This window comes from Thunnus maccoyii, chromosome 9 (assembly GCF_910596095.1).
Source record: "Thunnus maccoyii chromosome 9, fThuMac1.1, whole genome shotgun sequence".
Taxonomy (NCBI): Eukaryota; Metazoa; Chordata; class Actinopteri; order Scombriformes; family Scombridae; genus Thunnus; species Thunnus maccoyii.
This window is the reverse complement of record NC_056541.1, coordinates 2359182-2386398: the sequence shown is the minus strand read 5'-3', so window position 1 is coordinate 2386398 and position 27217 is coordinate 2359182. Positions and strand designations below refer to the sequence as shown.

The 27217-nt window shown below is 37.0% G+C and overlaps 3 protein-coding genes across 7 annotated transcripts; all 3 read left to right on the top strand.

Moving 5' to 3' along the window:
- Positions 1–286: 286 nt before the first annotated feature.
- On the top strand, positions 287–25998 carry LOC121903381 (GTPase IMAP family member 8-like). 5 transcript variants are annotated; one of them, XM_042420336.1, is made up of 6 exons: positions 287–343; positions 1320–1362; positions 1452–1506; positions 17156–17242; positions 18900–18956; positions 21577–25998. In XM_042420336.1, the coding sequence occupies exons 4-6, from the start codon at positions 17221–17223 to the stop codon at positions 23976–23978; spliced, it is 2481 nt and encodes an 826-aa protein (XP_042276270.1). In that variant the 5' UTR covers positions 287–343; positions 1320–1362; positions 1452–1506; positions 17156–17220; the 3' UTR covers positions 23979–25998. The 5 variants fall into 5 exon arrangements, 4 of the variants coding, with proteins under 4 accessions (XP_042276270.1, XP_042276271.1, XP_042276274.1 ...); XM_042420337.1 differs by having other exon boundaries at positions 324–343; positions 1323–1362; XM_042420340.1 differs by lacking the exon at positions 287–343 and having other exon boundaries at positions 1266–1362; positions 17156–17918.
- Positions 5905–8781, top strand: LOC121903773 (GTPase IMAP family member 2-like). The gene is made up of 4 exons (XM_042421158.1): positions 5905–5926; positions 7397–7456; positions 7987–8622; positions 8738–8781. Exons 1-4 carry the CDS (start codon positions 5905–5907, stop codon positions 8779–8781), a joined length of 762 nt encoding a protein of 253 aa, XP_042277092.1.
- Positions 8950–14490, top strand: LOC121903373 (trichohyalin-like). The gene is made up of 2 exons (XM_042420321.1): positions 8950–10161; positions 10312–14490. The coding sequence occupies exons 1-2, from the start codon at positions 9036–9038 to the stop codon at positions 12387–12389; spliced, it is 3204 nt and encodes a 1067-aa protein (XP_042276255.1). The 5' UTR covers positions 8950–9035; the 3' UTR covers positions 12390–14490.
- Positions 25999–27217: the final 1219 nt, after the last annotated feature.

The following is a 27217-nucleotide window of genomic DNA, read 5'->3' as shown; positions in this document are numbered from 1 at the left end:
TACACTCTCGTTTTCATGTATTTCATTAGAAATATGAAAAAATCATATATCAAAAATAAAAATCCTGGAAATAAAAAGCTCAAATCTGAATAAAATGAACACGTTTCTTTCTATTCATCAAAGTATTTCCCCCGTCAATAAATGAGTCCTTCAGATGTACTTCAACTATTGTTTGAATTTTTTTCTTATCTAGAAACGAGTCTGAACATGTTGTGAAATATGAAGAGTCTTTCTGATTTTCACTTTGGTCTGAACTGATGTCGCAGCAAGAATTTCATCGACGAAACTCAAAGAAAAGCAGAAAAGACACAAACTGACATCAGTGAAAATTCAACATCATCAGGTGAGTTTCTGTTCAGATCGTTTTACTGTTGTATTAATTTATCACAGTTAATCACTAACTGAGCTGCAAAGTTTTCTGTTCACTAACTTTAAACTGACGAGCTCGAGAAAAAAAGAAAAAGAAAAAACGGAACATTTCCCGTTTTTTCTTAAATTACAAAGTCAAATGATCTTTTTAGTCAGATCGATGTGCATTAATGTTAACGATTATTAATTTCAGATTTCAGAGTCTAAAACAGAATCAGGAAGTTATAAATCTGTCATTAAAGTTACATTTACGGACATTTAGATTGATCACTTTTGGAGGAAACTAAAGTCTTTCCCGAGTTCAGATTTATCAGTTAGAACATGTTTTATATTAAACCCTTTATTTTAGGACGCACACACACACACACACACACACACACACACACACACACACACACACACACACACACACACACTGTCTTCCTACAGTTGTCAGGACACTCATTGACATCATTTATTCCCTAATCTCTCACCAACTTTAACCAGAACAACTGAATGTCCAAACCTAGAAAACCAACTCTAATCTTAACTCTAAAACTGAGTTTTAACCCTTTTAAACTTTTGGTCTTTGTCCTTTGAAATAGTGACCAACAAAATGTCCTCACTAAGACATATATATACACACACAGTAAAATATTTAGTGGTTAAAGAATTGGTCTTTATGTCAATAAAATATTCAATATTTGGTCATTTTAATCTTAGAGATTTTCATTTATTGAATATTTGCCTGTAAATAAGATAAAAAAAAAGAACATTTCTGCCTCTCAGCTGCTTTGACTCAGAACATGTTTTTAGATTTTAAAGAGCAAGAAAATAAAATCCTTCAAACTGTCAAACATCACACTTTTTAATCACTGGTTTGTTTAATTATGACCTCATCTTTCCCAAACTGTATCTTGATGTTTTTATTTTCGTCTCAAGATGATTGTGATGTTGTTACGTTTCTTCAGCAGAACTCCTCAAAGAGAACACAGAGCACAAACTCTGACACCAGTAAGTATCCACATGTTGGTCCTCAGAGACACGTCTTCATGTCACCTCAACACTTTAATGAGCTTTATTTCTTCTTCTCTCCCCTCCAGCTGAATCAGTCTCTGATGTTTCCAGCAGAGTAGATTATGGCGACTGAAGGATCTGGTGAGTTCAGTCAGACTTAATTAGTCCCAGAGGTGGAAAGTAACTAAGTACATTTACTCAAGTACTGTATAAGTTAGGTACGTGTACTTTACGTGAGTATTTCCATGTGATGCTACTTTCTACATTTCAGAGGGAAATATTGTACTTTCTACTCCACTACATTTATTTGACAGCTTTAGTTACTTTTCAGATGAAGATTTGACACAATGGATAATATAACAAGCTTTTAAAATACAACACATTGTTAAAGATGAAACCAGTGGTTTCCAACCTTTTTGTCTTTTGACGTCTTACAAAAAGCAGTGTGTAGTCGGGGTCACATTTCACATGTCTATGAGTTGTTAACAGCTCCACCAAATAGTGATTTTTCCCTCTAAACTTCTCACATGCTTTCATTTCAAGAAATGTTCAAATGATCCAATATTTCAGCAAAAATCAAAGATTAGAGAAAAAGTCCAAAAACTGAAAACAGATTTGTGTATCAGAACTTTGTTTTTTCTTCTTTCCTCTCCCATTAATCATCTCATCATCTGACTTGCCAAATTTAAGATCCAAGCCAAGCCTGAGACCTGAAGCTGTATTTTTGCTTTATTACATTCATTATTGACACTTAGTTCAGTCTAACACAAAAACACATCAACTACAGTGTTGTCTTTCTCCTTCTGATCATTTTATATCTGTTGCAACACATGACACTCATTGACTGAGGTGATTGGCACAGTCAGAGAGAGGAAGAGAGACATTTATTGATAATTAACTTTTGAAAATAACCAAACTGGAACCTGAACTAAGCCTAAAGGTTTACGCAACAACACAGCCTGAACCTGGAAACTCAAACCTTGTCCGGACCTCAACCATCACTGTTTACTGTTTAGCTGTGTGTGTGTACAGTACATTACTTATCAGTGTAAAGGAATTTTAGATATATAGGTGTTTGATGATTTATCTGGGTTTTTCTGTTTTGTTTTTTTTTTTACAGATGATGATGATTTAAATGTCCAGAAGTGCAACAGGAGCAGCCCTAAACTTGAGCGTCCTGACTGTAAGTCAAACTGAATGAGAATTCTTCAACACCATCTTATATATCATGAATAAAGTAAGAGATATTCAAATAGTTAAACCATCAAATTTTCCAGGAACTTTATGAAGTAGTCAAGTCCATTTTTGTTATTTAGCGCAAAAACACAAATCATAAATTTGCATCAAGAGGCTTCACAATCTGTACAACATATGACATCCTCTATCTTTAGACCCTCAGTTTGGATGAAGAAAAACTCTCCAAAAAACCTGTCAACACTTTGCACCAGCAGGAAGCCAATTTGTGTCAAAATCATGAATCAATGATAGAGCAGACATTATACACACTGTAAAAATCACCTAAACCTACACTTTACAAAGATGGCTGTTCATCTGCAATTTACTGAGGCTAAAGCTTAGGACCAACCTGCACACTGACTGAAACCTACAAAAAGTAGAAAGATTGTTTAAGATTGTTTCCACCAGCTGACACTGATTATTTGTCTTTGACTGTCAGGAAGGAGCATAAACCTTACGACTGAGTAATCACACAGACAACACACTGAACCACTGCTCAGTACGACTTGTGTTCTGGAGGCTGACCAACCTTTAAACACCCAACCCAGTCACCAGAACAAAATGTTGACATTGAACGTTTCTGCAAACCACTGAAATGTTGAATATATACGTTTTAATACGTGTAATACGTATCATATCAACATTTCTACAAACGTAGCATATTAACATTTCTATCCATAAATAATGATGTTTTATGGTGTGACAACGCTGTGGTTAAGGTCTGGTTAGGTTTAGGCACAAAGACCACTTGGTTAGGGTTAGGGAAAGATCATGGTTTGGGTTAAAATAAAAATAAAAAATAAAATAAAAACAGCTGACATCTCGCTCAAAACACCAGCTTTGGTCAGTTGAAACGGGAAGCTGGCATTGGTTTCGAGGTGGTCTGGAACCGTCTCTCCGCTGACTTCCAACTTGCTAAAACTTACCAACCATCCACTGACTGCTCCTCCTAATAGGAAAGTCAGCTCATATAGATCACATGAAAACTACGTCCCTTTAGAAATGTTGAGATGATACATTTTGTTGAAATGTTAATATGCTACTTACTACATGTGTTGAAACATAGATATTCAACGTTTCTGTGGTTTGCAAAAATGTAAACTGCCAATGTTTTATTATGGTGACCGGGCTGAAACACCACAAGAAAGATGCCAGTTATCATGTGTTCTTGTACCAAAACAAACATGGAGGCAGCCAATTGCTTGTGCTGCCTATATCATAGTTGTCACACAATTTATATGCAATTTGTGCAGAAAAGGCAAAAAAAAATTTTTAAAAAAAGCTCAATGTTTGTGTGAGATCTTGGATGGAGAGATGTGGGTAATGTGGACTGTAACTGGAGGTGAGTGAAGTTTGTAAAACAAAGCTAACTTCAGGTTCTGGTTGGCTGTGTAGCTTTTTGATTTAAGTAATTTGTTCTCTTTACAACTCAATTAGCTTTTCCTCCATTTCTTTCACACCACAAACCTTTCTTCTTCTTTTGTTAATTCACCGGTAAATCTCCCTTGGGTGACACACAAGATGTCAGTCGCAAATATCAAACATGCCAAAAATACTCTTTATGAAAACTTGAGATTAGAATCTAAATGATTTTGTTAACACCAGCTGACCCAGACTGGAACTGACCTGCTCCAAGTCCAAGTTGCTCCCATCAGTCGTCACATCCAAATCAGATTCAGAATCAGTTCAGCAGTTGTCATGTGTGTCCCTGCCTTAAGCATCAGCAAATCCACTCAGAAATCATAGAAAAAAGACGCTTCGTATAACTTGAGATCACGGCTCAGAATCATCAAATTTCTGCTCTGTAAGTGTCATAACTATGGATGCTAGAGCTGCCGCAGCACCCCCCGCTGGGGCAGCCTATATGCCCATCTGTGGTGTTGCAAGATTTTATCATGTGCAAGCTGGTCCCACAAATACCCGGTGCGTAGAGATTGTGGAGTGTACAATACCAAGACTATCTGAATGAAAAATACAAGTAGAGTTAGACGTAAGAGCAGAGACGTTTTTAGGAAATGAAAAGATGTGGAGCTAAGCTAAGATCGTCCAGGGCTTTTTTTAGTGTGTGTGTGTGTGTGTGTGTGTGTGTGTGTGTGTGTGTGTGTGTGTGTGTGTGTGTGTGTGTGTTTCGGGGGTTATCAAGTCCCAAATATAATAATAGCACTGAAATTCCTGATTGTACACAATGATAGTCATATCTGTCCAGAATCAATCAAATGACTGTGTGTAATGTGAAAGGGGTCACTTACAGTTGTGAAGCCACAGAGAATTATCATCAACTTTGCACCTGGTTTTGGTTATAAATAACCTATGTGGTGATTATTTTTAATTGTAAAGATGCAAATACAGTCTCTCTAGGATCTAGAACATAAAACACAATACTTTCAGCAAATATTAATGCATAGTTACTTTTTATGTCATAAAATAAAAATAAATAAATACATCATTGAAATTGGAATTGGAGCTGAGCTGCCATCACTAGAACATCTTCACAGCATTCACTGTGTGAGGAGGGCTAAGAACATCATAAAAGACATCACACACCCTGGACACCATCTGTTGAAGCTCCTCCCATCAGGCAGAGGCCACAGATCAGTTTGTACATGCACAAATAGACAGAAAAACAACTTCTTACCAAAAGCTGTGGCACTATTAAACTCAGACATCTCCCCAGTCTGAGACTAAGACTCATATGCTGCCAACTTTGGACACATGCAGTACTTATTTAATTACATGTCACTTTAAGCTACCGATCATGTGATATACACATATCCTTGAACACCCCCAACACACCATCACTTCATATCTGTACACCACACCTTTGCCGTATTTTTGCTGCTGATGCTGTTGCTGTTAGTTGTATTTTTGTTGTATTTTATCATTAATTGCATTTTATATTTTATATTGCTTATATTTTGTACTGATATTGCTCAAATTCTGCACTCTTTATCACTGAAATTTTTATATTTCTGTCTTATTTATTCTTTTTAAAAATGTGTGAAGTAAATATGTGTAAAGTCTTAAATACAAATGCACCATTTGAGGTTGACAATTGCAATTTCAGTGTGCTTACATAATGGAAATAAAGTTATTAACTTGACCTGACTTTTGTGACATGTACAAATGTTTGGGCACCCAAAGAGTTCTGAAGTCGGCAGTTCTTTGTACAAGGTTTCAGACCTTAGTCAGCTCATTAGGCCTGATGCATGTCAACAGTTGTCATCAGGAAATGTCAGCTGGTGCCAATTTCAAAGCTTTACAAATACTCTGACTCTTCAGACCTTGTGTGAACACTCAGTAACCATGAGTTCCTCTAAGCAGCTGTGTAAGATGCTGAAAATGGAAGTTATTGATGCCCACAATGCATGTTAAGGCTACGAGAAGTTAGCAAAGCCTTATCAGCTTGCAGTTTCCACAGTGTGAAATGTAATTAAGAGATGGCAGTTTAGGGCAGCTGTTGAGGTCAAGATGAGATCTGGAAGATCAAGAAAACTCTCAGAGAGACCTGCTAATATGCTGGTCAGAAAGGTGAATTAACCCCCATTTGAATGCAAAAACCTGCAGGAAGATTTATCAGACTCAGGAGTGATGGTGCTGCCCAAGAGTCAATAGAAGGAAACCTTACCTGTATCAGATAAATACAACAGAACATCTACAGATGCCTGATGTGTTTTGGAAACAAGTGCTATGGACTGATGAAGCTAAATTAAAACTCTTTGGACACAATCAGCAAAGGAATGTTTAGAGAAAACAAGTAGCAGCATTTCATGAAAAGAACACCTTGCCAACTGTTAAGCATGGGGGTGGATCTATCATGCTTTAGGGTTGTGTTGCAGCAGGAAACATTGCGTGTGTGGAGTGAAGAATGGATTCCACTAAATACCAGCAAAGTCTGGAAGCAAACATCCCACTGTCTGTAAAAAAGCTGAAGCTGAAAGGAGGATGGCTTCTACAACAGGATAATGATCCTAAACATACCTCAAAATCCAGCATGGACTATCTCAAGAGACACAAGATGAAGGTTTTGGAATGGCCCTCAGTCCCCTGACTTAAACATAACTGAAAATCTGTGGGTAGATCTTAAAAGAGCTGTGCACGCAAGACTGCCCAAGAATATTGCAGAACTAGAAGCCTTTTGCAGGATGAATGGGAGAAAATCCCAAGTAAGAGAATTGGAAGACTTTCATCTGGCTACAAAAGGCGTTTGCAAGCTGATATCTGCCAGAGGGGATGTTACTAAGTATTGACTATGTACGGTGCCCAAACTTTTTCACATGTCACAATGACGTCTTTATTTTTTATTTTTTGTTCAATTTATGACATGAAAAGTAACATGCATTATACATGTTTGCTGAAAATATTGTGTTTTTTCCCATATCATAGAGAGACTGTGTTTACATCTTTCAATTGAAAATCACCTAATTATGTTATTTATCAAGGTGTGGCCAAACCTTTGCATAAAACTGTTTACTAATGTAATACCCAATTCGATAGGTAGAATACAAATGTCAGTGTTCAGTTGGGTGCTGGACCAAATGCCAAGGTCTGTCACATGTCTAATCTGGTTACTACACATTTATACCCACAGTAAAAGAACCAATCAAAATGACATTACATCAAAAAAGAATGGGCCCAAAATACTGAAAAAGTCTGTCCCATCAGAATAACATCCATTTGACTGTTAGTTAGCAAGTTTTTTTCTGACAACATTATACTGAAGGAAGGCATTCGCTCTTCTTGGCTTGAAGGATGGAACTTGAAGGATGAATGAATGTGTATTTCTATATCCTTACAGTTACTGATGAAGCTCAACCTCTGAAGCGTAGCAGCAGTTATGAAATCATGCCTCCTGACAGTGAGTCAAACTGAACTGAGTTTTGAATTATTCTTGTTTATTCAGATTTATATTTATATTGTTTAATGGGTGAGCCTTCCAAGGGTGTAGAAATACTCTTTAACTTGCTCTATTGCACTAATTCTATAAACACATTATTTTACTTGATAGAGACCAGTTTTTTTGATGAATAATGTTGTATTTACAATATTACTACAAAGGGAACTTGGCTTTACTTGCATGAGAATAATTGAAGGTGACTCTTACGAGCCTATCAACATTTTCATCATCTCCTTTGCTCTGCTCTGTTTATCCCTCTGGCATTATTAGAAAACATTTCATGTTGAACCCTTAAGAAATTTAAAATAATAATAAATAATAACCTCAGACATACAGGCCACGTGATGACACCCATTTCACTTGTGCAACCGAAAGCATATTTTTTACTGGCTGACATTGACAGCAGTGACAGTAGAAGTACAGTATGAGACAAACAAGTGGACGTAATGTAAAGTTCCTGTTCAAATAACTGAATTTATTTTTTATTACAGTGTCTGAGCTGAGGGTCGTTGTGCTGGGGAACAGCTGGTCTGAGAGGAGTTCAGTGGGGAACTTCATACTGGGAAAGACTGAGTTCAACACTGAGGAAGCACCAGACTGCTGTCTGAGAGTCAGAGGACAGTTGAAGGAGAAAGAAATAGTTCTCATCAACACCCCAGATCTGCTGCTTCCAAACATCTCTGAAGACAAACTTACAGAGTTTATAGAAAACTGTGTGAGTCTCTCTGATCCTGGACCTCATGTGTTCCTGTTGGTTCTACATCCTGAAGACTTCACTGAGGAACACAAAAAGAGGCTACAAACAATCCTTGAACTTTTCAGTGATCAATCATTTGATCATTCACTGATACTGATATCACCACACAGAGAGGAGAGTTCAGGTTTCATGGAAAACTACATGAACCATCCACCCTTAAAAGAAATGATCAGAATGTGCAGATACAGATATTTAAAGCAGAAGAACCTTGAACTTCCAGAGCTGTTAACACGATTGGGTCAAATTGTCAAAGAGAACAATGGAGAACATCTGAGCTGTGACGTATGTAAGAACTCAGCAACTGCTTTACCTGATGACCAACCAAATCCAACACAAATGGAAAACATTTTGGATGCTGATGAAACCGCCGGTAAACTCAGAAAAACATTCTGACACATGATGGGAATTTTGTAAATTATCACAAATGATTGTATCGAGATATTTGTTCCGTCATGATGTGATAAATGGTATTTTTATGTTTACAGGGACATCCAGGATGGAAAGTAGCACTTCATACCACTGTAAGTAAATGTGCACAATGTCAAGATATTGTAAAAGAATACTTTAGTGAATCCTTGGTGCAACTGTGTAGTTGCAAGCTGCAACGAGTGACGTCTGCTTACAATAATAGAAGATTATGATCTTAGAAGGTAATTTTCAAAATGTATTTATTTATTTATTTTCACAGCACATGAACTCAGGATAGTGTTGTTTGGAAAACGTGATGACAAAAAAACTATATTGGGAAACATCCTCATCGGGAAAAAAGAGTTTCATGTGTTCATGCCAAAAGTCTTTACAGGAAAACAGTGTCAGGCTGCAAATGGAAAGTGGAGAGAGAAATCATTAACAGTAGTGAAAACTCCAGACATCTTCAGTCTGCCTGTGGAAACTGTGAGACAAGAGATTAAGAGATGTGTGACTCTTTGTCCTCCTGGACCAAATGTTCTGCTGCTGTTAGTGAAGCCTTCTGATTTCACAGAGGAGGACAGAAAAACACTGAAGTTCATCCTGAGTTTGTTTGGTCAAGATGCTTTTAAACACTCCATGGTCATCATGAAACACAAGGAGAATGATATTTCAGGTGTGAATCAGCTGCTTAAAGACTGTGGAGGAAGACACTACAAGATGTTTGACAGTGACCATAACCTGTTAATGGAGAAGATTGAGAACATTGTGCATGAAAACAAAGGAACCTTCCTCACCTTCACTGAAGAGACCATAAGATCAAAGTCTGAACACATTAAACCAGTTTTAAAGCTGGTTCTGTGTGGGAGGAGAGGAGCAGGGAAGACTTCAGCAGTCAAGGCCATTTTAGGTCAGACAGAACTTCATTCAGTCTCCAACTCATCAGAGTGTGTTAAACATCAGGGAGAGGTGTGTGGACGTCGGGTTTCCCTGGTGGAGCTGCCTGCCTTGTATGGAAAACCTCAGGAGGCAGTGATGGAGGAATCATTCAGGTGTATCTCCCTCTGTGATCCTGAGGGCGTCCATGCCTTCATCCTGGTCCTACCTGTGGATCCCCTCACTGATGAAGACAAGGGAGAGTTAGAGACCATCCAGAACACATTCAGCTCTCCAGTCAATGACTTCACCATGATTCTGTTCACTGTGGAGTCAGATCCTACAGCTCCAGCTGTTGTTGACTTTGTAAGAAAGAACAGAGACATCCAGGAGCTCATTCAGAGCTGTGGAGGAAGATATGTTGTTCTCAACATCAAGGACAAGCAGCAGATCTCTGAGATGTTGGATACTGTGGAGAAGATGAGACTCAACAATAATAAACCATTCTGCTATACAACAGAAACATTTGCACATGTCCAAATAGAGAAGATCATACAACAACAGACAATCATCACCACACTTCAGACTGAGCTTAAGGCAATGAACACAAAAACTATGGTCAGCTGTAAGTACTACATGTTAAATTTAAAATATACATAATTAATAATAACATTTTATTTTTTTGTGTCTTAAACCATCCATTCAACATACTCTGCAGTCTATACTGTTTCAACTGTCAATATTTAATGAAAATCCTGATCTTTCAACGTTACAGGTGATGATGAGAATCAGAGCTCAGAGAGTCTCAGGATTGTGCTGATAGGGAAGACTGGCAGTGGAAAGAGCTCTTCAGGAAACACCATTCTGGGAAGAAAAGAGTTTGAGGCTGAGTCAAGCCCAACATCAGTCACCAGGCTTTGTCAGAAAGCACAGAGTGAAGTAGACGGTCGTCCTGTCGTTGTGGTCGACACTCCTGGACTGTTTGACACAACTTTGTCCCATGAAGAGGTTAATGAGGAGATGGTGAAATGCATCAGTCTTCTGGCTCCAGGACCACATGTCTTCCTGTTGGTGGTACAGATTGGCAGATTCACACAAGAAGAGAAGGAGACATTAAAACTCATCAAGGAAGTCTTTGGGAAGAATTCTGAAAAGTTCACCATCATTCTTTTCACAAGAGGAGATTCACTGGAACATGAGAAGCGGTCCATTGAAGATTACATTAGAAAAAAATGTGACAAATCATTCGAGGATATGATTGACAAATGTGGAGGAAGATACCATGTGTTTAATAACTTTGATCAACAAAACCGCACACAAGTCAGTGAACTGATAAACAAGATTGACTCCATGGTGAAGAAAAATGGCGGCAGCTGCTACACCAATGAGATGTTCCAAGAGGCCGAGGCAGCAATTAGGAAGGAAGTGCAGAGGATCCTGAAGGAGAAAGAAGAAGAGATGAAAAGAGAGAGGGAGGAACTTGGAAGAAAACATGAAGAAGAAATTCAAACAATGGAAAGAAGAATAAAAGAACAGAGAGCAGAAATTGAAAAGGAGAGACAACTGAGAGAAAAAGAATTCAAGGAGAAGGAGGAAAAAATTAACAAGGAGCGTGAACAGAGAAAGATAGAACAAGAAAAGAGAGAAGAAGAAGACAAGAAAAGGAAAGAACAGGAAGAAATTCAGCGACAAAAGTGGGAACAACAACAAAAAGATCTTGAGGAAAGAATAAAGTCAGAATCCAAAGAAAAAGAAACCATTGATAAAGAGCTGGTGCAGAGTAGAGCAGAGATGAGAAAAAAACAAGAGGCCTGGGAGAAGGAACGCAAAGAAAAACAAAAAGAAGATGAACAGAGACAACAGGAGGCACAAGAAAGACTAAGGAAGCTCCAAGAAGAATACGAGCAGGAAAGAGAAAAATATGAAAACAAAAGGAAAGAAGAAGATCAGATCAGAAGGGAACAGGAGGAAAAGGAGCGGAAAGAGTTAGAAGAAAACTATAACACAAAACTGGAGAATATGAAGAAGAAATATGAAGAGGAGGCCAGAAAACGAGCTGAAGAGTTCAATGAATTCAAAGAGAAAAAGGAGGCGGACTTTGCAGCTCAAATAGAAAAACACTTGGAGGAAGTGATGGTTCTGAAGCAACAACATGAGGCCGAAATGAAGAAGCAGCAGCAGGATTATGACAGCTTGAAAGAACTCGCAGACCACAAAGAAAAAAATCTGAAACAAGTTATGGATGAACTGCAGAACAAACATAAGGGAGAAATGACTGACTTGATACTGCTACTTCTGACCCAAAAGAAAGAAAACAGGGAAAAACTAAGGACAATGCAGGAACAACACAGAAAGGAGGTGGATACATTTATAAAAGATCTTTCAAGCCAAAACAGAAAAAGAGAAAAGGAACAAATTGATAAATTAAAGAAAAAACACAACCAGGAAATGAAAGCCCTGGACAAGGAACCTTCAACCCCAAACCAGAGCATAAAAAGGTCTGAATTGTCCATCAAACATGCCCAAGATATTAATGAGTTGAAACAACGACTTCTGACCCAACAGCAACAACATCAGAGGGAACAGCTGGATAAATTACTGAAACAACATGAGCAAAAACTGAATGATTTCAAAGAGCAAATTCTGGAAGAAAACAAAAGAAATGAGAGAGAAAAAATGGATGAATTACAGAAGAAACACGAACAAGAGATGAATGAGTTGAAACAGCAATTGAAGGGAGACAGTCAGGAGGAAGAATTGAATGACCTGCAGAGAAAACATGAAAAAGAAATGAATAACTTGAAGGAGAAACTTCTGACCCCAGAGGATCAAAAGTCCTGTTGCATTTCATGAGATGTTCATCTATTCCAACAGCAGCTCATCTTGTCATGTGTTTTTTACTTTTAATATCCTCTAAGCCATCAGAGGCTTGCCATACTTTTTGATGTATATAAGTCAAGTTCATTTTATTTTTATAGCCTTTAAAATTTCCCTCAAGGGGCTTTACAATCTGTACAGCAATGCAATATTCTCTATAAGGAAAAACTCCCTTGAAAAATGGAAGAAACCTCAGGAAGGGCAACCAAGGAGGGATCCGTCTCCCAGGACAGACAGACAGGAAATAGATGTTGCATGTACAGAATAGACCAAAGAAAGCAAAATTACACAAATACAGCATGAATATATATGAAGAATGTGATCAAGAGGACGCTGAGCAACTTCCAGGTGCTGCCAAAAACAGAATAGAGGAAACTCACATCACACTATTCACACAAACAGAGGAAGGAGAGACAAGAAACCACATATAAAGGGAGAGACATGAGCTGAGGCTGAATCTCCTGCAGGATGAGGAACCAAAAGCAGAACTTCTGGGAATGGCGCCGACAGCCAGAGAAGCAGAGTGGTACCAGGATGGCTGATGGCCCGACAAAGAGAGAAAAGAAAGGATGAGGAGGAGAGAATAGGTACAGTTACCATGGTTACAGTCGTTGTTCTTATGTATGGCAAGGGTACTCGAAGAGGCAATATACCAGACTGTAATGGTTTAGATGCAATACCCACATCACTCTGCACTGTGGTTAAACAAAAGACTCAAATCAAGCTGATAATCACAAACTGGCCAAGAAGCTGGATTCACTCACCTGTTCACTAAAATACTGACTGACTGGGTTTTTCTTCAAACAAGTGGCTAAAAGTCAGATATATGAATGCAAACATATAAGCATAGGTTCACAATTTTTCAAGTCTGTTTTAAAACAACAAGTGCTTGTATGTCAGTCTACTGTTACCACAAAGAGATCCTTCCCTAATGAGTTTCCAATGTAATTAAAGGGGGACAAAATCTTCATTTTGAGAAAAAATACATTCCAAAGTTTATCTAAAGCTAATATGAGTCAGCTGTCTGAAGCTTTAGATGATTGACAGCCAACAACCCTGCACTCATTCCTACCAAGAGCCTTTAAACACCAGAGATATCCATCTGAAGTTAATGTTAACATTACATCTACGGCCCTTCATCATTTTGCATCAATGTTAACTTTGGTGATATTTTTCCCCTAGTGGTGTTTTTAAAAGGTTTACCAGCTCACTGCAAATTAGTTAGCAGAGAGTAATATTGTCTGTTGGTTGTTTTGTTCACAGTATTTTCCTGTAATACTGGCATCATAGAAATGAGACAACACATGTATAATTCCTCTCCATATTCTCTAAAGGCGACATGCTCTGCTCTTCATAGTCATAGTCATAGAATTTTTCCCTTTTATCAAGATATTACATTCAGTCTGAATGTGGTATTAGTATCTTGCCACATCTTCATCTTTGGTTAGTCAGTTGTTTTTTGTTGTTGTTTTTTTAAATGTTGAGTTATTTACCCAACATGAAGCTTGTTATAATCTATTCTACTCTTTTGAACTTACATGTAATTGTTTTATATTGATTGTTAATAACTTGTGTATGTTTTGAATGTCATCTGCACATCATTTTGTACAAGAAACAATATATTTGTTTTTAGATAAAGCTTGTTGTGGCAGATTGTTACTGCATGAAGTTAACCTAATGTATAATTGTGACCTAGTAATTTTTAGTGTAGTTAGCTTTGATATAAGCAGGAAATGTTTGTGTAGTTACTGAGCAGCAGTATTTTATACAAACACAGTAGGGTTAGATTTTGAATTCCCTTAATAGTTTTACTATTCTTTAATAAATGATTTTTACAATCATATGTTGCTTGTTCATATTTGGAATATTTAGTTTTACTGATAAGAATATATATTTGAATAGAGGTTGTGCATAATTAGTGAATATTGATATTTTACATCTTGATTTCTCTTTTATTTCTTATCAAACACATGATTTTACATGCTGTCTGTGTTTTTGTTCTGATTTTCTTACTGAACAATCTGGAAATGTATCCTTTAACATTTTTTCCAGCTGAATAAACAAAACTGTAACTGAACTGACGTGAATCATTTGTTTCATATCTCAGTGTGAGTTTCTCCTCAGAGGTCAAACAGAGTTTACAACCTGCTGCTGATCAGTGTCAAAACTTATTACAAACACAATTAATTTTAATACTCAGATTATTTTTTCTCAAGGAAATTGAAGTGTGGTTTCTCCTTTGTGCTGTTAACAACTGCAATTATTCAAATCAGGCCTAACAGCAGTAAATTCTAAACCCATTAAATCTGCAGGAACAAGTTATGCAATTCAACACAACAGTCCTGTAACAAATACCAGCAGTGTAGAGTTTATTAACTTCAACCTGGTTATTGTTTTAGGTTTGTGTTGTTAAAGGCCCAATAAGTTCACTTGTGATAATTGAAATGATTTTTTAGAATGATTAGAATATAAATTAGAATTACAGATGGAAAATCAACATTTTGGGTTTCTTAGCTGATATTTTATTGAAAAGGTGGGCATCATGTGTTTAAAACCCACTTCTGAGGTAAACAATCCTGTAATATGATAAAATATTCAGTCAGTCACACAGAAGAGTTGTTAACCACAGTAGACCCTTGAAACACTGTCAGACATTCAACAAGATATTTACTTCACATCATGACAAACTACAGAATCCAAAAGAACCACTGAGCTGAATCAGCACCTCTGACAGAGTGAAAAAAGCTTCAAGAGGAGCCTCACAAAGCTAGTATTTGTTTCAGGTTGTTGGCTAGTTCCATCACTGCTCCTCTTGTGTGTTTTCAGTGTTATGTCCAGCAGGTGGAGCTCTAACATCAACTACTGCAGTCTGTTAAAGGGCTTCACTACATGTTTCCACAAATGAGGATCCAGTAATTTACATTGTTTTAAAGTGGAGGCAGAAATCTCAAAACCTGGACAAATAAAACCAAATTATAGACACAAAATACTGCAGAAATTGAGACAATAAAAAGACAAATCATGCTGTAACAGAAAAATTCGCCCATGTTTAAATAGCCATAAATGAAAAATGACACCTGTAAGAACTTTTATTTCTTTTAAATTTTTATAGTATTTTTGTTTGTTTGTTTTTTTTGTAAAAAAAAAAAAATCAATTAAAATCCTGCGCACAGTCTATAATGTGATGACGTTTACGTCTCAACAATGCAGACAGTGTTTCTACAGTGAATAAAAATAGTTATAATTATAATAATTATATCTCATTGATTTATTCTGTGAAGAAAAATCATTTCAGATGGTTTTATTTCAGAGAGAAATAAGTTTTGTTCATTTTGATTTTTAAACGCTTGTTTTAGTTCATGAACTTGAATATGTTTGGCTGTTTTTGAATATTGGTGAAACACATCTGAACATGAGAGAAAAACCGATGCAGAACTTTTTTTCTCCCTCTTTGACTTAAGTTTCACTTTCATCGTCTTTGGACTGATGGCGCAGCAAGAATGAAAACGTCACCAAGTAAGTAAATTAACTACCGAATTAAATACAAATAAAATACATATAAAGTTGATGTAATGTGTTAGAACTGTAGAGGAATGGAAAGACTTTTATTATTTATGTCTCATGAGTCTACAAAGTGATTAAAACTGATACTTGATGGTTTTGAAGCGGTTTGGGGTGATGGGTGGGCCGCTTGCAGTACAGCTGGTAAAACATCGCGGCAACAAAATGGAAGAGAGAAGAAAAACTTGAATTATCTTTCACATTATTCTTTCATATTCTCGGCTGAACACTAGTATGTTGACTGGTTTCAGGTCTTCGTGGCAAATCTGTTAGACAGGAAATAAAAGATCTGGTGATTTTATTTGAGAAAAAAAACCGTTTTTAAGAAAAAAAAAAAAAAAAAGGAAAGGAAGTTTGACTTCCTGATGATAAGAGTCCTGGGAGGTGACTCTTTTGTTCTGAACGTCCTGGAAAACTGAGCTGTTTTTGAGTCGCCATTAGAACGGTCACAATTTGATTTCTGTCCGATGTCCCTGCAGCAGCTGAGAGAAAAGCTGTTGTTCAAAGAAGAGGTAAAGGTGAAATACTGAAGTTATGATCTCACAGTCATGCTTTATATTACTCTGAAAACCCCAGAATGTGTAACAGCAGCTTTAAAATAACAGAAGTGATTGAAGGAATGACAGCTGGTTTGGGATGAGTACAGTCCTCTCTCACACATGAATTATCAGCAAGTCAACAATCAATCTTTACTATCATAAAGGGGAAATTGATTTGTATTATTAATACACATTAAAACCATTTAAAAAGAAAAGTAATAAGTACATCAGAGAAATACTCTACACATGTCAAATATCTATATGAGCATAACACATAAAGGCTCTACAGTATTTACCATAAAAATGTAAAAGCAATACTGGAACAAACACACCTACATGGAATAGACCTATGAATGTTAATGACACCTGTGCTTTTCCTCTATGTCAGAATGTTTGCTGTGAGAGACGTCCGTTATTTATTCTACACTTTTCACTTTTTGTCTGTCGGCATCTTATGTGTTTTGAGAGATTTTGTGGGAAAAAAAATCTGTAAATGTTCACCTGAAATTGTTGCAACTCCAGACTGCATCAAAAATTTGTATTGGACCACAGAAAGAGAACTGGCTCCAGGTTGTTGAAAGTGTCCTGGAGAATGATTATTTTTAAAAGAATGAGAATTATTTTGTCCTTTTGTGTTTGAAGGGTTTTAAAAGCAGACTGCTGGTCTTCAGCTGAGCTTCTTCTGGTGTTTCCAGCACAGTGACAGGATGGCAGCTGCAGCAGCATCTGGTGAGTATAGTCAGATTTACAGCAGAAATATGCAAAAACTCTCACAAGCTGTTCAGGGTTACTATGTTTGATGTTAAATTGAAAATAGTTGGCCAAGCTAAAAGTTCCTCCTCATATCTCAGTTGTAGGGCCAAATCTGTACCACTAGGTGGCGACACAGCGTTACACATTTATTAGCAAACAGCAGCTGACTGTTTTCAGACTGTGTTTTTCTGGGCTGCTAAGAGGAATCTATCGCTGCAATATTTCATTCACAAAATCCAACATCACAGTAATCGATATCAATAATGTAATTATGTTTTGTTGATGACATTTGCTGTTTTAGAGGCAGGATAATCCAGGAGAGGGTCAGTACCTTTCTAGAGGGTCACTGCTCCATCTAATGAAACACAAACTATGCTATGAAAATAATAAGGCTTGTTATATTAGACATATGGATGAAAACTATTATGATCAAGAAAGTACACTCCTTTGTTTCACCAGGGCTTAAAGGATAGATTCAAAAATTTTCAAGTCTCAAAACAACTGTCAGGAGCATATGAACACTGAAACAGTCATTACTTGCTTTAATCATTTGTCCTGTTCATACTTACTGCAAAGAGATTCTTTCTGATGTGTTTCCAATGTAAGAGACAGAGGAGAAAATCCACTGGCTGATGTTGACACTCGAAACTGAGTGAGTTGAAACTTGTTCTGTTAAAATCACCACTAGGATGAACATAATAGTGATGAATAGATGAATCTGATCTAATTGTATTCAGAACATAAGAGTACAGTTTGTACTTCAATCTATCTATTTATCTCTAACATTATCTACAATATCTAAATATGTAACAGTAATTTACAGTATCTATCTAACAACTCCAGTGAACTAATGTGTGGCAAAATGGTATAAGACATAATTTATATACATATATATGTGTGTGTGTGTGTGTGTGTGTGTGTGTGTGTGTATGTACATATAGTCGATTTATATATATATATTCAATTATTGTCAATTTTATGAGGCAGTAATAATAATAATAATAATAATGATAATAATAATTTTCCATGTAAATTTCTGCCTTCATGTCTCATTAAACTAATAAAATCATACATCGATTTTCATGATATATAAACTGTAAATCTATTAAGAAATTAAACCTGAAAGTTGCTCTTTAACAATGACATGAGACATGAAAAGGAAAATATTCAGGGCTGCTTTCCAACTAAAATAAGGCAGAGTGAAAATATAATAGTATAGATTATTAGAAACCTTGAAGTTCCTCAGAACTTAAGTTAACTCATGTGTGCATGTGTGTGTGTGTGTGTGTGTGTGTGTGTTTGTGTGTGTGTGTGTGTGTGTGTGTGTGTGTGTGTGTGTGTGTGTGTGTGTGTGTGTGTGTGTGTTTGTGTGTGTGTGTGTGTGTGTGTGTGTGTGTGTGTGTGCATGAGTTTGATTTGATAAGTAAAAAGCATGTTCTGCCTTTGGATTAAAAATAATATAGATATCAATAATTATTTACATATTTAGTTTTTTAATATATCGTCTAATTCCTGGTGTTAATGGACTTGTTTTCTAGAGTCGCTGTACTTTGTCTACTGAGGAGTCCCAACAATATAAAGGAATCTGAAATGTAAAATTTTTCTAAAATATAGCTTTTCTTTTTTCTTGCAGAAGTCAAAGAGAGACCTCTGAGGTGCAGCAGGAGCAGTGAATTTATGCCCCCTGACAGTGAGTTCAACTGATCTGACTCTGTTTAGGTGTTTCGAGATATAATGAAGTAAAAGAAGAGTTTGTGGGAGAATGTTAAGAACTTTTTCAAATTTAAATTAATTTTAAAACTCATACATTTAAAAGTGTTTTATCAAAGGCACAAGATGTTGATCTTGTTCTTCCTATGTGGGTAACTGAGTTCATTGATGTACTGTACTGAAGTATCTGATTGTTGATCATTTGACACAAGCCAAACTGGCTTAAAGTGCCGCACAGGTAATGTACAATTAGTGTTACTAACAGTGTTAGTTTTGGTTTCTGCTGCGGCCAAAAATGACACAATGAGAGCAGTGACAGTGAAACAAAACAGTAAAGTTCCAAAACAATGAGCTGAAACACACTGAAATACTTTCTAGAGCTGAGAAGAGCTGCTGAGTCAGATGATAATTCTTCTTTCATCATTGTGAGCGACCCCTTTCACATGCACATAGTCCATCGATGTGATCCATCATTGATATATTAATATTGATTATAGCCACTTTAAACACAGAACTAAGGATGTACTTGTTTCATGAATGAATTCTACTTAAATAAGTCAGTTTGATAAATTATAGATTTATGTAATTAGGCCTTTTTAAGACTGAGTGCTTACATTTATTTATTTATTTTTACATTTTTTTCAGGTTTCATGCTGTCGTTAGAATGTATTTAAGGCGCTTGCTCAGCTTTAAATTAACTGCTATGTTCAGCTGTAGTAAAATATGCTGTTTTTGGTCAAAACGCCATGTCAGCCAATCATGATTACAATCATATGAATGATAATCATGGTTCTGACTGTCTACTGTTGTTGCCTATTGATAAGAGAACGCTGCTATTCAAGAGAACGTCAACAAAGATTAAAGGATCAATCTGGTGATTTTCTATATTTTTAATATTGTCATAAAATCTCATGTTTGGATCCAAACCAACAATGAACTGATCTACTAACAAGTATTGTGTGTGTATCAAAGTCTGATATATCTTATTCCTCCGTTGTTGTCCAGAAAATATTAAAAACATGTGAGTGAGTCACACCGCTGCACTGGGTGACATGTTCTTTCATCATGAAGAGTTTGGTCACGTTAGTTTGTTTATAAATAAATAAATAAATAAATAAATAAATAATAACTGTGTAAGGCAGACGCCACCGAGCATGTGTTCTGTTTACAGCTTCACTAGCTTGTTGTGCTACAGCCTCTGGACCTTCTCCTGAAGTTCTTTGAGAAATCAGAATCAGAATCTGTTTTATTAGCAAAGTATAAAAGCATACAAACTGTGATTGTGACTGTACAAAGGAAATATGGACTGTGCTATGGACAAAGAAATGAAATGTATGAAATATATGAAGGTGACTAGAGCAAAAATTTAATGTGACATGTGCATAAATAATTAAATTAATTAAAACAGTGGAGGTTGAATCAATGTACAAGTCCAGTTTGATGAAATATATGAAAGTGACATTGCAGGGATTAAATGAGGGATGTGAACTGTAAAGTTTGATAACAGTTAATTCAGCTATTAAGTAGGGAAACAGCTTCTGGAAAGAAGCTGGTGGGTGGAGGGAGGGTAGGGCGGGGACTCTCCTGAAGTCTATTGTTAAATCTACTGTAGCAGGATGTTAGCTGCGCCACTTCCTGTCTATATGCAGACTCGTCCCCTTTCCTGGATCAGACCAGTGACGGTTGTGTCATCTGCAAACCTTTGAGGAGGAGCTTGTGGCGGCGCAGTCATTCGTATACAGACAGTAGAGGAGGGGGTAGAGCACGCCGCCCTTCGGTGCTCCTGTTCAGATGGTCAGAGGGGTGGAGGGGTGATTTCCAGCCTCACACACTTCCTGTCTGTCAGGAAGTTACTGATCCACAGACAGAAATTACAATGTTGTACTAGACAAACTAATGTGCCAAATTTTTTAGTGTGAAGAAACACCCAGTTTAACAGAGGTCTACCGCACAGAAGAATAAGATATATCAGACTGTGGATACACACACGGTACTTGTTAGTAGATCAGTTCATTGTTGGTTTGGATCCAAACATGAGATTTGTTGACAAATGAAAAATATAGAAAATCAGCAGTCAAATCCTTTAACAAATCTAACATTTAACTGCATTCGAAGGACCAAGTTATAACATAATTCAATAATATTTTCTACATCCATAACAATCATTTTTACTAACATAATTTAACCTGAATTAGCTAAACCATGTTTGAAGAACAGGAGCAGGCCACATACATTTATCACCAACATTTCGGTCATTTTGGTCACACTATTCAGTCTGTAAGGCTACTTGGATCTAATCAACTGATTGTCTCATATATAAATGTATGTATTATATACTGTATGTACATACAGTATATATGAGTTTGGATGATGAAAAACACCTCTGCCAAATATGGCCACAAATAGCACAAAGTGCCTACATCTGCACTGAGTGGTGGTTTGGATTGGCAGAGGCACTGCATCACTGTTTTTGCATTAAAAATTCAAATTCTGGATGGCTGACAGCTTTTCTTCAGTTCCACTATTTAGAATCATGTTCTATCATAATCCTGTTCTATTCAGTGCTGGTTCATCTTTCTAATTCATTGTTTTGTTTTCAGTGTCTGAGCTGAGGGTTGTTCTGCTGGGGAACAGCTGGTCTGAGAGGAGTTCAGTGGGGAACTTCATACTGGGAAAGACTGAGTTCAACACTGAGGAAGCACCAGACTGCTGTCTGACAGTCAGAGGACAGTTGAAGGATAAAGAAATAGTTCTCATCAACACCCCAGATCTGCTGCATCCAAACATCTCTGAAGACAAACTGACAGAACATGTAGAAAACTGTGTGAGACTCTCTGTTCCTGGACCTCATGTGTTCCTGCTGGTTCTACATCCTGAAGTCTTCACTGAGAAACACAAACTGAGGCTCTGCACAGTTCTTCAACTCTTCAGTGATCAATCATTTGATCATTCACTGATACTGATATCACCAACCAGAGAGGAGAGTTCAGGTTTCATAGAAAACTACATGAACCATCCTCACTTAAAAGAGATGATCAGAATGTGCAGATACAGATACTTGAAGCAGAAGGACCTTGAACTTCCAGAGCTGTTAACACGTTTGGGTCAAACTTCACAGGAAAACAATGGAGAACATCTGAGCTGTGATGTATTTGATGATCAGGATGCTGGTTTAATCATGAGACCAAAGTCTGAACACACTGAACCAGTTTTAAACCTGGTTCTGTGTGGGAGGAGAGAAGCAGTGAAGACTTCAGCAGTCAAGGCCATTTTAGGTCAGACAGAGCTTCATTCAGTCTCCAACTCATCAGAGTGTGTTAAACATCAGGGAGAGGTGTGTGGACGTTGGGTTTCCCTGGTGGAGCTGCCTGCCTTGTATGGAAAACCTCAGGAGGCAGTGATGGAGGAATCATTCAGGTGTATCTCCCTCTGTGATCCTGAGGGCATCCATGCCTTCATCCTGGTCCTACCTGTGGATCCCCTCACTGATGAAGACAAGGGAGAGTTAAAGACCATCCAGAACACATTCAGCTCTCAAGTCAATGACTTCACCATGATTCTGTTCACTGTGGAGTCAGATCCTACAGCTCCAGCTGTTGACTTTGTAAGAAAGAACAGAGACATCCAGGAGCTCATTCAGAGCTGTGGAGGAAGACATGTTGTTCTCAACATCAAGAACAAGCAGCAGATCTCTGAGATGTTGGATACTGTGGAGAAGATGAGAGTTGAAGGATCCAGATGCTTCACAAAGGACATGTTCACCAAGGCTCAGATGGAGAAGGTTACAAGACTTCAGAGCAATCAGAGCAGAGAGAGTGTCAGGATGGTGCTGATTGGGAAGACTGGCTGTGGAAAGAGTGCAACTGGAAACACCATTTTGGGTGAGAAGCATTTTAAACCTAGAATCAGACCAAAGCCAGCAACCAAGTCTTGTAAGAAAGCAACAGGGGAGATCGATGGACAGCTCATCACTGTGGTCACCACCCCCGGCCTCTTTGATACGACTCTCTCTGATGATGAAGTTCAACTGGAGTTCAACAAATGCATCAGCATGGTGGCTCCTGGACCTCATGTGTTCTTATTGGTGCTGCAAATCGGGAGCTTTTCACAAAGAGAAAAAGACTCTGTGGAGCTGATCAAGAAATATTTTGGCAAGAAATCAGGAGATTTCACCATCATCATCTTCACCAGAGGAGATGAACTGGATGATCAGTCATTTGAGAGTTACATTGAAGACTGTGATGACTTTGTCAAACAACTAATAATTGAGTGTGGAGGGAGATACCAGGTCTTCAACAACAAAGATCAGACAAACCGCACACAAGTCAGAGAGCTGCTGACCAAGATTGAGAACATGGTGAAGAAAAATGGCAGCGGCTGCTACAAGACTGAGATGAGTAATGACACTGAGGAACTCAAACAAATAGAAGTGAAGAATATCTTGAAACAGAAGGAAGAAGAGATGAAGAAAAAAGAGGAGGAACTCAGGAGAAAACATGAGGAGGAGATGAAAACACTGAAAAGAAAAATCAGTGAACAGAGTGGAGAAATTGAACAGGAGAAAAAACTGAGAGCAAAACAGCTGAAGGACAAGGAGGAATGCTTCAACAAGGAGCGTGAGGGGAGAAAGAAAGAACGTGAGGAAGAGGAGAGAAAACGGAAAAAACAAGAAGAAACTCAGCGTCAGGAATGGAAAAGAAAACTGGAGGATTCAGAGAAAAGAGTTAAATCAGAAAGAGAGGAAAGGGAAAGCGCTGAGAAGAAGCTGGAGCAGTGTAGAAAAGAGATGAAGAGAAATAGAGAGGCCTGGGATAAAGAAAGGAAGGACATCTGGGAACAAAAATATAGGGACCTAAAACAGAACCTGGAGGAGGAGAAAACAAGCCTCAGAAATCTCCGAGAAGAGTACCATCACAAGAGAAAGAAATGGATATATTGTTTTTTTGTGCTGTCGTTGTTCCTTGTATTTTTATTGTATTATGTATTTCAGCATCATACATAAATACACACTACAGATAATACTAAGCCAAGTGAACACACATGAAGATTTTTACAACTTAGCAGCTATCGTACAGTTTAGGGGTATTTACGGACCATCGACTGATAGCTTAGGTCTGGTGACTGCACACAGTTCTCCAGAAGTCCTTACAGTGAAGCTGCCGTGTTTACACATCCTCCAAAGTCTGAAAGAAACCAGGATTCCTCAATTCCAGTCACACCAGTGGCTAGCTGGAAGGCTGAGATGACAATACATGTAAATAGTAACTAGTAACTAAATTACTACAATTAAATTACTTGTTTTATTTTTCTGTTAAACTACATATGTGTAAATAAGACAGTTTGTAAGCTGCTCCGAGGCACATTTGATGGAGCTAAGCTAACAATGTCCCCTTGCTTCCAGTCTTTTTGCTCAACTAATCAAAATATAACACTGAAATACACTACAATATTGAAAACACAGAAATGTAATAAAAATTGATTAATTTAGACGTATGGCTAAACCGCTGTGGGCTATCATTTTTATTTAAAATATCCAAGCTTACATGACAAGTCTGTTTTATTGTAATCCGTCTTTGATTGTCCCTTTAAATACATTTTAAATGACATATATTTTACAGTGTTTATATATTTTTTCACACTGAATCATAATAATTGTTTAAAGCTGGAACATCTTTCCCAGTCTGCATGTGAGCAAACATGCACCAAGGTTGTTTGGAGATGTTTTATACTTGTACACATGTTGAGAATAACTTTAACATGTTTTTTCTTTATCATGTTTGCCTCCCTACACAAAGTTCAATCAGCTTGCTCAGAATAGCACAATGCCCACTGACTACGTTAATGTTCTTGTTTGTTTGGACAAGTAATATATGCTGTATATATTCCCATTTATTTGCTCATCCAGTTTGTTCATCTCAATCAATCAGTGCATTAAATGGTTTTATGACTATCTCTAGGTTAGAACTCAGGCAACAGTTTCCAATAGTTCCAAGTCAAGTCTCCTTCAGGACAGTATTGGTGTCCCACAATGGTCTATTCTCAGTCCTGTTTTATTCACAATATACAAAAACAAAATAATCTCTGCATCTCTGAAACTGTTGAATGTTATATGATGATATGATCGAAATTGAAAAACTCAGAAGGTCATTTAAGAACAATATTTAATTTCACAGTTTTGAGGTTTTTCCAGTTCCCTAAAAAGTTCCTCTATCAGGATAAAAAAAATACTCACAATAAAAAGATTTTTTATCAATTTTCCCAAGGTAAGACTCTAAAGTCATGTCTCCTCGCTCATTGTGTACAGTACAAGAAAAATATAAATGTGTTATTGTGCATGAAAATATATTGTCATATATAACCGTTACTGTTAAAAAATATATTTTGGTACACTTGTGAAATATGTACTTGGGGGGGAAAAAGTCTGTTTTATGGTACAGCGGAAAACATTTTTCTAATTGCTGTAATCACTGGTTAGAGATTAGATGAGGATTAATGCCTCCAGAACAGTGTTTTTAAACAAATGTGTTTGTTTGTTTGTTTTATTCTCAAATATTTGTCGGGCATATCTTTCAGCAAAACAGATGCTTTGTTCTGTGATTTACATGTAAATATAAAATGTGAGCACTGTTTATACTTTTCCATACATATCTTTAAATTTTGTTTATAAATTGTTTGTACATAAAGTACCAGTCAAGAGTTTGGATACACCTTCCCATTCACTTTAATGAGAAAATGTGTCCAAACTTTTGACTTGTAATTTATTGTTTAGTGAAACATTTTAACATCCTCGATGGCAGTTCACTCAAAGCAAATGTACTGTGTTTATCTGATAAAACATAACCTCAGATTTCCTGTTTGTGTCCCCTTAAAACACAACTTACATCTGTTGTCTTGGTTCATGTATGTGTTGGTTCAGTTTTGTTAGATGACACTGGGAGGCTTCTTAATGAAAAATCTGGAGACACAGATACTCTATTTATATGAATAACCTGATCCCAGATTAATAAAATATGTACTGTGAACTGTTCGTCCTCCATTTGTTTCCATAACCAGAGTTTGCATGTAAAAAGATACACACAAGGTATTATAGGTCTATATTTTGTGCACACAGGATAAAAAAAAATCTTTTGAGACTGGTAGCAGACAGTTGTAGTTTTATGTTTCTGCTGCCACACCAGTGCGATGGAAGTTTATGGAATTTTGTTTGTTGCGCCTGAAGAATTCAGAAAATTCATGAGGAAAACTTAAACCCAGAAACAATATTCCTGTTCTAGTCCTGTCAGACTCTTATTGGTGAGCTGTGCTGGTAAAAAGCAGGAAATAAGGTTGGAAGGTTTGGAAGCACAAGCTACATGAGCTAGCAAGGTTAGCAGGTTCAAATTAGCATTCCATAAATTGTACATCATATATCTACGTATCAAGAAGCTAATGTGTCTCAACCCTTTGTTCACTGAAATGAATGGAAAGTTCTCTGTGACTGCAACTTTATGCTTCTCACTGAAACTACTTTCTACCAAAGAAACAGTCACAATAAAAATGTTTCTGTAAGGAAACATGCTGTATGTTGAGTTTTTCAAATGTCATTTTTCAATATTTTTAGCAGCACAAATGAAATTAAACTCACCTCTGTTGTGTGATATGAAAGCAGATATCACAAAGCCTCAGAACATAAAACAGAAACTCTTTGCATGGACAGATAACACTAGACATAAGTGAGAATATCTTTTTTTTTCATTTGGGTAAATTGTTCACAAACTGTAGTGTCACACTCATAAACTGTTTAAAGCTTGTAAGTCCTACACATTTAGTTTAATTGACATTCCACAATTGAAGTTTGATTGATGTTTGATGGCGTAAGCATTGTATCATTCCCTGTTAGTATAAAACAGTTTAGGATGTTGATTTCTTGTGTACTAACAGCATAAAACAGTAAACTATTAAGATTGGTATATTGTATACAGTTAGTATGTAGTATGGAACTGGGACACATTGCTTTGCAAAAACATTTTTAAGAACTGTGTATGTTGAAAGAGCCGGGGGGCTGTATTTACAGATTCTGTATTTCAGGGGTCAGCAGTCAAGGTCAACCATGGGTCAGGTTTTTTTCAGCGCTGTAAACTAGGTGGCCAACGTACAGGCGTCATGAAAACACAGACCAATAAATATATTTTTGGTTGTTTATTTTAATTCATCCAATACAATTGAAACATTTTTGGGGTTGTATCTGAGGGCAGATGACAT